This window comes from Pygocentrus nattereri, chromosome 10 (genome assembly GCF_015220715.1).
Source record: "Pygocentrus nattereri isolate fPygNat1 chromosome 10, fPygNat1.pri, whole genome shotgun sequence".
NCBI lineage: Eukaryota > Metazoa > Chordata > Actinopteri > Characiformes > Serrasalmidae > Pygocentrus > Pygocentrus nattereri.
The window spans coordinates 7,723,987-7,734,784 of record NC_051220.1 but is presented as its reverse complement, the minus strand read 5'-3'; the positions used below and the strand labels follow the sequence as shown (position 1 = coordinate 7,734,784).

At 43.5% G+C, this 10,798-nt stretch overlaps 1 protein-coding gene across 1 annotated transcript; it reads left to right on the top strand.

Moving 5' to 3' along the window:
- The first annotated feature begins 220 nt into the window (after nt 1-220).
- Nucleotides 221-10,309, top strand: LOC108431632 (cytochrome P450 26B1). Its single transcript, XM_017704914.2, has 7 exons — nt 221-340; nt 586-1,081; nt 2,816-3,040; nt 4,415-4,690; nt 6,616-6,774; nt 7,301-7,729; nt 8,860-10,309. Exons 2-7 carry the CDS (start codon nt 905-907, stop codon nt 9,229-9,231), a joined length of 1,638 nt encoding a protein of 545 aa, XP_017560403.1. The 5' UTR covers nt 221-340; nt 586-904; the 3' UTR covers nt 9,232-10,309.
- Nucleotides 10,310-10,798: the final 489 nt, after the last annotated feature.

Below are 10,798 nucleotides of genomic sequence, written 5' to 3'. Positions count from 1 at the left end.
CTCTCTCTCTTTCTCTCGCTCTCTCTCGCTCTCTTTCTCTCTCTCTCTCTCTCTCTCTCTCTCTCTCTCTCTCTCTCGCTCTGTCTCTCTCCCTCTCTCTCTCTCTTCATTCACCTCTTCAACTTTCAGTAAAACCCCTCCTACGTCATCAGTGAAGGTGGTTCAGAAAGTAGCGATGTTTATAAAGCGCGCGGAGGGCACGGAGCGCGGAAGACGCACACACGCTACACATGCGCGCGCTCGGCACTCACACACGCAGAGTTGGTCCTGTTTGTTGTTTTTATTTACTCGTCCGGCTGTTTATCCGTCCGCTGCTCCGCTCTCTCTCTCTCTCCTTGAGGTAAGTGGACTCTCTCTCTCTCTCTCTCTCTCTCACTCTCGCGCGCTCTCTCCACACTCCTCTCGCTCGAGCTCCCCTCGCGCGGCGCAGCCCCCCGGGGTGGGGGGTGTGTTCGGGCGGCTGAGGGGCGAGCCGGCGCGCGCAGGCTGGAGAGCCGCTGTGATGAGTGCGGAGCGGAGCGGAGAGCGGAGCTCGCTGAACCCGCAACTCTGAGCCGAAAACAGCTGCTTTCCTTTTTTTTACAGGTTTCCGAAGATTGGGAAATCGAGCGGACGCCGTCAAACAAGGCGCCAAACCTTTTAGGATTTTTAGAAAATATTTTCCTATTTTTTCTCTTGTTTTTTTTTTTATATATATATTTAACGGCCTAATCAAGAGTCCCATTGCCGACCCCAGCCGCGCGCGGACTGTTGTTTTTGTTTTTATTTGTCTGTTGTTTTGCAGTAAAAGTAGCTGTTTTATGCTGTGTGTTGTTTTTTTTTATAGTATTTTATTTATTACATTAATCGTTATTGTTTTTGTTGACTGGCCTGGTAGTTGTTGTTGTTTGTTGTTTGTTTGGAGATGTTTGTTGTGGCGGCTCTGTGCTCCCTCGTGCCCGCCCTGCTCCTGCTGCTGCTCTCCCGCGCGCTGTGGGGGCTGAGGTGGAGCTCGGCGCGCGACAGGAGCTGCGCGCTGCCGCTGCCGCGCGGCTCCATGGGCTGGCCGCTGGTGGGAGAGACGCTGCACTGGCTACTGCAGGTCAGACCATCAAACACACTGCTCAGGGAGAACCTGGAGAACCTTCTCCAGCTCCAGCACACCTGATCAGAACGCTCAGGTTCGCTTACAGGGAAACTCCACCGAACCTTCAAACTTCCTGCGAAGGTCTGAACGGTTGAGATGTAGAGTCATTCCGAGTGGTTTGGTGTGAAACGCTAAGTTCTAGATAGTTGTTCACGGTGGTGGTGATGGGAACCAGACGTCTGAAGAGTTAATACGCTGCCTGAGGTCTGAGACAAAGATCTACAAAAAGGTGGTTCTTCAAGGGTTCTTTAGTCCAAGAAATGGTTCTATCTAGAACCATGAGTTTTAGATAGAACCATTCCAAGTGTTATATATCATTCTATACAGAACCCTTTGGAAAATGGGCTCATACAGCACCAAAATTCAACTGTTATGATGGCAAGCTTGTAAACACAGCAGAACCATTTATGGTGCTATACAGAGCCATTTTCAAAGATGTTCTATATAGAACTTACACAACACATTCTCCAACAATCAGAAGAACAGTTTCAGGTAAAGAACCATGACATTAAGTGTTAAGTGATTCTATACACACTCTTACAAAAGATGGTTCCTCAAGTGTTCTTAGGTAAAGACAGCAGTTCTGTGTAGAACCACGCATGTTTAAATGGTTCTTTTACATGGTGGAATGGTTTTTCAGCTTGGTGGAAAATGTATCGTGTTTAGTCTGAGGAAAAGAACCATTTAAGCTTGCAAGTAGTTCTTTGAGTGTTTGTGGTTCTATTTAGAACTATATGTTTAATATATATATATATATATATATATATATATATTATATATATATTTATATGTATATTATATATATATTTATATATACATTTATATGTATAAAGAACCCTTGAAGTACAAGTTGAAGAACCATTTTTTAGAGTTCTACAATAGTTTGGACCTAAAACTCCTTTGTTATGATTTATCACTATTTTCATTTGTTCTGTTTCTCTGTTCCGCCTGGTGTGGGTTCACTGGTGGGTTTGGATGGTAAATAAGCGATATGTGTGCTGTAGTCATGGCGACCCCTGGCTCCCATCATCTGGGTCTGTACGTTTCTCTACAGTGAAGCTTTTCACGCCAAACCACTCCGAGTGACTTCTCTGCAGATTCTTCAGAAATTTTGATTCAAATTCTGGTGGAATTCCCCTTGTAGTGGAACCACGTTTTGGTATCATACAGAACGCTTTTTAAAAGGGCTCTTTAAAGAACCACATACAACTGGCTTTCCATCATAGAGAAGAACCATTTGATGAGCCATTTGACCTTTTACACATTCAAATGGTCTTTTGAGTGTTCATGGTTCTGCCTTTGTTAAAGAACCTTCCTAAAGAACCAATAATTGTATATATATATAATAATTCTTATTATTAGTAGTAGTAATTGTAGTATTACTCCAGTATATTAACTTTATTTCCTTTCTCTCTCTCTCTCTCTCTCTGCCTCTCTGCCTCTCTTTTTTCTCTTCCCCTCTCTCCCTTCTCTCTCTCTGCCTCTCTTTCTCTCTTCCCCTCTCTCCCTTCTCTCTCTGCATTTCTTTCATTCTTCCCCTCTCTCTCTTTCTCTCTGCCTCTCTTTCTCTCTCCCCTCTCTCTTTCTCTCTCTCTGTCACTGTCTCTCTGCTTCTCTTTCCCTCTTCCCTTCTCTCCCCTCTCTCTCGCTCTCTCTCTCTCTCTCTCTCTCTCTCTCTCTCTCCCTCAGGGCTCGAGCTTCCACATCTCGCGGCGGCAGAAGCACGGTAACGTGTTTAAGACGCACCTGCTGGGGAAGCCCGTTATCCGTGTGACCGGCGCTGAGCATGTGCGAAAGATCCTGCTGGGTGAGCACACGCTGGTGAGCACGCAGTGGCCCCAGAGCGCGCGCATCATCCTGGGGCCTCACACGCTGGTCAACTCCACTGGGGAGCTGCACAGGAAGAAGAGGAAGGTGAGCAACAACCAAAGTGTTATGAGCTGAACCCTTTATTTCAGATTATCTCACAATGACTCACTTTCTTAAAATCACGACTTACTATGTTGAAATAGTGAGTTAGTATTGTAGCATTTTACTAATATTAAACCCTTAAATTCCAGGCTTATTACATACTAAGGCTTATTATTCAGTAACCACAGGAACTTCATTGTAAACTGCCTGAGCTGTTCTTAGGTTATAAAGTGTGTAATAAAGCTTTGGGCCTACCGATGGCCTCTGGCCAGTTGGGGCGTTAAATCAGACACACAGCTTATGCACAAGTCGATGTGCTTTATTAAAGGCTGTAGTCGGCCCCAGCCACAGTGTAGAGAGAGCAAGACTTTTGGCTAACAGCTAGCTCTAGCACTAGCTCAGGTCTCGCATCCGAGCCCTAACTGACTCAGTATTTCCTGTTCTAACAGATATATCAAATCAAATTTATTTGTGTAGCGCTTTTTACAACGGATGTTGTCACAAAGCAGCTTCACAGAATTTCAGAAAAGACAAAGTTTTAACAAGAATGTAAAAAATGTAAAAAAAAAGTGGGCAAGCCAGGGGCAACAGTGGCAAGGAAAAACTCCCTCAGAGCTGAGGAAGAAACCTTGGGAGGAACCAGGCTCACCAGGGGGGACCCATCCTCCTCTGGTCAAACTACCTACAAGTGATTATACTATGAATATTAATAGCAGTAATATTGGTAGTAGGAATAGCTGGGAGTCTATGAGAACATCAGTGTAGGGTGGGCAGCTAGTCCAAGGCAGTTGGTGGTAGCTGGGGCGTGGGCAGCTGGTCTGAAGTGGGTAGCAGGAGGGCTCGACAGTCTGTCGTCCTTCAGTGTCCAGCCGGACATGTGGGTGCTTGTATACTCGGGAAAAAAGCACCCCAAAGGTGGACTAGCCCTGCCTTCACAGTCAGATACTGCAGAATAACCCTAAGAATAACTGGTGTTGGACAATAACCCAGAATAAACATGAAAACATTTCTCAAACATGCTACACTGCCGTCATTATACTGTAGTACTACTCATTGTCCCAAAATTCTTTACTTTCTAGAGTTTACATTTGGCTTTAACTGAAACATGATGACACTGTGATTGCATTATATAACCTAACTAAATTAGGTTTGATTCATGCTCATTTTCCCCTTGAGCCCCCCAAAATGCCTGTGCATGGGCCTGCCCTGTGCTGTTGTTGCATGTATACATTTCACATCACCCGAAATCCTTAAAAATTCAGAAAACTGTAAAAATATTGGATGAATTCTTTATGTTATAGTGAAATGTGAGTCAGGTCTCTGTACTCACTGACAGTCCTAAATGAACCTACACTGTCCATTCTGTGTCCTGTCCAGATCCTGGCCCGCGTCTTTAGCCGCGAGGCACTAGAGACCTACCTATTGCGCCTTCAGGACGTGGTGAAGTGTGAGGTGGCACAGTGGTGCGCCGAAGCGGGTTCAGTGGATGCTTACGATGCCACCAGGGCTCTCACCTTCCGCGTGGCCATGCGTGCTCTGCTGGGCCTGCGGCTGGAGGAGCAGCGCATCATTTACCTCTCCAAGATCTTTGAACAGCTCATGAGCAACCTATTCTCACTGCCTGTGGACGCGCCTCTCAGCGGCCTGCGAAAAGTGAGGGGCAGATCAGACACATTCCATCATAACATCACATCATCATTTACAGCACTGTCTTATAGTCTGTCTTATAGGCGTATAATACCTAGTGAGCTGCCTACGTAGATGGCTCTAGCTGTAGAAGCAATTTTAAAATAGATCCCAGGGTGTGTTCAAACGTAATTGCAAGGTTCTCAGATTGGAGTTGCGCTTTAAAAAGCTGTGCAACTTTTTTTTTGGCCATGAGGCCTTCATTTTTGGGAAAAAGTATGGTTTTCACAAAAGCCCTAAGTGACATCATCAACCTTTTAAATCAGCTGGCCAATCACAACAAGAAGAAAACTTTACCATAGCAACGACAACACCAAAGATAAGCGAAATGAGTTGTGTGACTACTTTTCTGGCAACTTTTTTTTTGGCCATGAGGTCTTCACTTTTGGGAAAAAGTAGGTTTCTCAGTAAAACAGTGATTATTCAGATTTTTAATCAGCTGGTTAATCACTACAAGAAGACAGGAAAAAAAACACCAAAGATTTGCAGATTAACCCCATGTGCCATACAGTCATATGAAAAACCTTAACTCCTCTTGTCAAATGATATGTTTTGTACAGGTACATTCTACATATAAATAAGGTATCACACTCTCAAAACTAAAATACGGCCTTTTTCGGGAAACTTCAGCCCACAATTTCTGATTATTTGCTGAGTTTAACACATTGGCGTACCTAAAAACATGAGTTAATATCTCATACGTTCATACTTAGCTAGCGAGCCCATACAGACAATCATAATCTGATCTAACTGGTCAAGACTACCCTCTCTGGGACAACTGATTTGCCAGCATTAACTAGCTAACTACATTCAAGAAAACCTTTATTAGTGAAAAGATCAGTTTTGTACAAGTAAATAATATAAGACATCAATATTTCATATAAAAGCAAGGATTAAAATGTATCTGATACTTATAGCTTAGCTAGCTACCATATAAAAATCCTCATAATTCTATCTGATTCCACCAACTCTACCCTATTTAGATGGGACAGTGGATTAGCTAAGGTTACTAAGCTAATAGCTTTGAAGAACAGGATTATAAAGATCCTGTCACATTGTGTTAGCGAGTCGTCATTAGCTTTGTGGCTAATTGAAAGACTAGCCGACTGAGGTGATAGAGGTTACTAGCATGCTAATATGTGAGTATCCTTAATGCAGCCAACCCAAAGTTGTAAAATGACCATCATCATAGCTGAAATATGTAAAAAGGACTTTTGTACACATTTATGACAAAGACAAAGTTAGGCACCATACATGGCTGTGCATTTGAGCATAAACTCTAAAGAAAGCTTACCATTGTACTGCCTGATATATTGAAGACACTGTAGCATTGGCATAGAGTAACCACAAGGAAGGCCATGTCTCCACCATGAGAGGGGCTCATTGAACTCTGAGGCAGAAAGGCACATAAAAAGCACTGAACTCACAGGGGAGGTCACCACTAGCCATGCACTTTACCCACATGGTGACCACCAACCCACATTAATAACCCATGTATCCTGACACAGAACAACACAATAATCGCTCAGAGCATAACCGTAACTAATGAACAACAACATAAACAACCCAAAAAAATCCTTTTCTGGAGGACCTGCACCTCCCATCATCCTCCAACTGATGGCCACACCTCACGAGCATCTAGAGGCCAGCGCCAACCAGTAGCAGCTCAGGACAATACATTTGATCCTGCCTTGAATTTACACTGACAGTGCACTCTTTGGTACAGCTGGATGTCAATAACCAATAACAGTATGAATTCATCGCTGTAGGTGTTTCTTCAGTGCTAGAAGTCATTCATATCCACCCATGCCTGGTTCAGCGTCTGTACGAAACAAATGAACAAAAAGCTGGTTTCTCACTACGCAGTTTCATATGTTGATCTCTTTATTTAGGGAAAAAGAGCACGAGACATTCTGCATGTTGCCATGGAGAACATCATCGAGAAGAAGTTGAAGAAGCAAGAGCAAGAGGACGAATACTGTGATGCTTTTGACTACATGCTGAGCGGCGCAAAGGACAACAGCTACAACCTGACCATGCAGGAGCTTAAGGTAAGCTAAATTACTTATCCTTCTGGGTCTGGAGAGCTGGAGCCTATCCCAGCTGCCATTGGGCAGAAAGCAGGAAACACCCTGGACAGGTCACCAGTCCATCGCAGGGCAGACACACAGACATATGGGGCAATTTAGTGTCTCCAATTAGCCTGACTGCATGTCTTTGGGCTGTGGAAGGAAACCCAGAGGAGACCCATGCAGACACAGGGAGAACTCCACACAGAAAGGCCAGAGGGTCCCAGCCAGGAAACCGAATCCTGGCCCGAATCCTGTCCCGTCACCCACTGTGCCACCTTATCACTCCTTTCACAACCAGTACACAAAAGTTCAAACAAGTACTACATTAGAAAACGGGACACCACGTGGGTTGAGGGTCTTATACTCTGCATAGAGAAACAGCCCTGAATGTAAATGTAAGAATGCACAGTTACACCCTGGCATTGACACCTAGCATGTTTGGGTACATGTGTACAAAATCTGGTTGCTTTGAAAGCTCCATAAAAGTTAAAGCTGTTTTTTGCAGGAAACCGCAGTGGAGCTGATCTTTGCCGCTCACTCCACTACCGCAAGTGCAGCCACATCTCTCATCCTCCAGTTAATGCGGCATCCTGATGTAGCAGAGCATGTGCGGGCTGAGCTTGAGGCAGAAGGTTTGATCACAGAGGCTCGTGGATCCTGCCGATCGCGCTGCAGCGAGGGTAGTGGCACGCGCTCAAAATTTGAAAAGTGTGTGGACCAGGAGGAGGTGCGTCCTGAGCTCAAAGCCAAGTCCCTGCTTGACAAGACAACCTTTTTGGAGGAAAGTCATCATTTGAGGACCCACGTGCCTTACTTGAGCCTGGAGAAGCTGAATCAGCTCAGCTACTTGGACTGCGTGGTCAAGGAGGTGCTCAGATACCTCCCACCAGTGTCTGGGGGATATAGGACAGTCCTGCAAACATTTGAGCTGGACGTGAGTGTTTTCACTTTATTAGAAACATCTACCTTGCGCAGTTGCCCTCTATCCCACTTATCATTAGCCAATTTATGACCATAGGATTTTATTTGGGTGGTGGTCCATTCTCAACTTACTAGGTGGTATGTGTGGTGCTGGTATGAGTATACCTGGCACAGCAGTATCACTGCTAGGTTGAAAGTGGTCCACCACCTAAGAATATCTAGCCAAGAGCACTGACCACTGATGAAAGGCTAGAGCACAGGCTCCCAGCCTTGGTCCTGGTGTACACCCTGCACATTTTTTGTGTTTTCCTGCTCTAAAACACCCACTTCGACTCAGGAATGGCTTGCAAATTAATGACTTTGTTGGATCAGGTGCACTGAGAGCAGGGAAAACACGAAAATGTGCAGCACAGAAGTCACTCCAGGAACCACTGTGCTAGAGGATGACTAACATCTACTGTGCACCAGCAGAAGGGCTTCTGCATATGTCATGAATTTTTTGAGATATTTAGATGTGAAGCACCTCATGGATCTGGCTTGTAACTTATTCACATACACACTCATGTTTAGCAGCATTAATATTCTCCACAAGGGGGCAATCTAGTAGCTTTTGATGCTACCTTAGGAGTGGTGTTTCACATTGATGACACTGTGTCTCCTTGAAAACAACACAAAAACAAAATATATTGACAATAAAACAACACTTTAACCTTGATTTTTTAGCTAAACTACATTTTGACCGGACAAATTCACCACAGAGAGTACATCTTCCACAGCCGCCCTGGCATCTTTTTTTTGGATGCTTTCAGTTTCCATAGCATGCCATGTAAGATTACAGCAACTGTTCTCAATATAATGCTAGCAGTATTTGAAGAAGGACCAAGTATGTATCATAGAAATATCAACATTGGTCGATCTACATTTAACAGCAAGTCAAGCATGGAACAGCTCCAGTGCAAGTAGCAATCTAGAAATGCCCCTATTGTTGACTAATTGTTGCACCCCACTCATAAATACACTTACATAGTAGTACTGTACTGTTTATAGAGATACTTAATGAATAAACTATTAATGTGGTAAAGCCATAAAAGCTGATTAGGTAACAATGTTGCTAATATAACTCCTTCTATTCTCTGCTTGCAGGGCTACCAGATCCCAAAGGGCTGGAGCGTCATGTACAGCATCCGTGACACACACGAGACTTCCCCTGCCTTCCAGAACCCGGAGCTCTTTGACCCGGACCGCTTCAGCCCTGAACGGGACGAGAGCAAAGCTAGCCGCTTCAGCTATGTGCCGTTCGGAGGTGGTGTGCGGAGATGCATCGGCCGCGAGCTGGCTGTGCTTGTGCTGAAAACATTGTGCGTGGAGTTGCTGGCCACTGCTGAGTGGACACTAGCCACGGAGACATACCCCAGGATGCAGACGGTGCCGATCGTCCATCCGGTCAATGGACTGCATGTGAAGTTCAACTATAGGAATCACGCAAGAAACCGCAGAGAATCCACTCATCTGTAGAGGACAGAAGCCTTGCATGGACAGAACACCAGCCAACTTTAATGTTTTAAACTGGACTCTTGAAAGACCGACACATCTAAATTTTTGAAATTTAAAGATCAAGTTGGTGGTTTTTCTTTCTTAACTAACCCGTGAATAACTAGCCTACTTGTCAAAAATGCACGATCTTCTAACCTAAAGAAACTAAGAAATAAAAAAAAAAATCAAAAATGCAAAATTCCAGACAAAGTTCAGGTTGCAAGATGGCTGCTACTACTGTTTTTTAGCCATGTGATATACGTTTGTCTATTTCAGTAGATGACTGTATGTCAAACAGTGTCAGAAACATAGACAAGTGTGCACTTCCATAGGCCTAGCTAGAGAAAAGCTAGCCAAGCCTTTTCCATTCCACCTATTGACTGAATCCCAAATGGCTCCTTATTGGCAATATAGTGCACATATTGAGTGTAGAACCTATGTAGTAGGACCTATTTACCAATGGTGTGTCCTATAAAGGGCCATGTGGGATTCAGCCATTGCTTTCCCTTTCTCATTTATATGTGATATATCAACAAAATGTGCTTTTGTTTGTCAAATGAAGTAAGAAATTTAAATAAGCTCTATTTATATTTCAATTTATTTAGGGATAGTATAGTAAGTAAAGAAATACAAAAAGCAATAAAAAGTCAATAGTTACTAGGAGGTCTATGTTAATAAGGAATAGCTATCTCGCCATGTTGACTTTTAGGTGTGTATCCTTGTACGTAGAAATGTGGTATCGCTTCATACTGTGGGAGTGCTATAAATCAGTCGAGTGTGTTTATTCTAAATGTAAACTGTGAATAAGGATCATTGCTGTGTGAAGCTAATGATCGGTCTGAAAACAGGGAAGGAGAAACCAGCAGCACTTTTACTTTCTGACTGAGGATTTTTTGTATATTTGTTTTGTTAATAACTGTGTAATATTTGCATGTGTCTTCAGAGACACATGCTTAGTATTCATCATCTGCCATATCAATTTATGCATCTGGCCAAGACCCTTTCAGTGTTCATCCCACTATGTGACCATATCTGTTTAATAAAAAATGCAATGGGTTTATGTATGGTGTTTAATTGATTAGCATTTTTTACATTCTCATTATGGTTTGAGGAGTTGCATGAAAAGATTTGACAAAAAGACCGTTTTATTTCACTTTTGCTCATGTTCCCAGTTCAATCAAAAGTAGTTTCCTATGCTGTAGCAGGTCCTTTGCTTTGACATGCCTGCAGCTGTCTAGACAGACTCGGAGGTCCCCCTATATATCAAGGATGCCTCAAAACTTTTAGCCCTGTCAATTCCGCTATGTTCTTTTAGTACAGTGGTTTTGAGTCTTGCCAGCAAGGTAAGCACTGACCTTACACCGTCATGCTTTGGTGCCAAACAAATCTTATTTAAACAAATCTTAATTCCTTCTATAAATGAAGAAATTTTTGGAGCATATAGTTGTTTGTGTGTTCAATGTATTGACACCATCATTCTTTGAGGCCTTGGGTGCCATGTGATATAGCTAGGTAGATCTGGGTACTGTCTGCATTACTGTGATAGAAT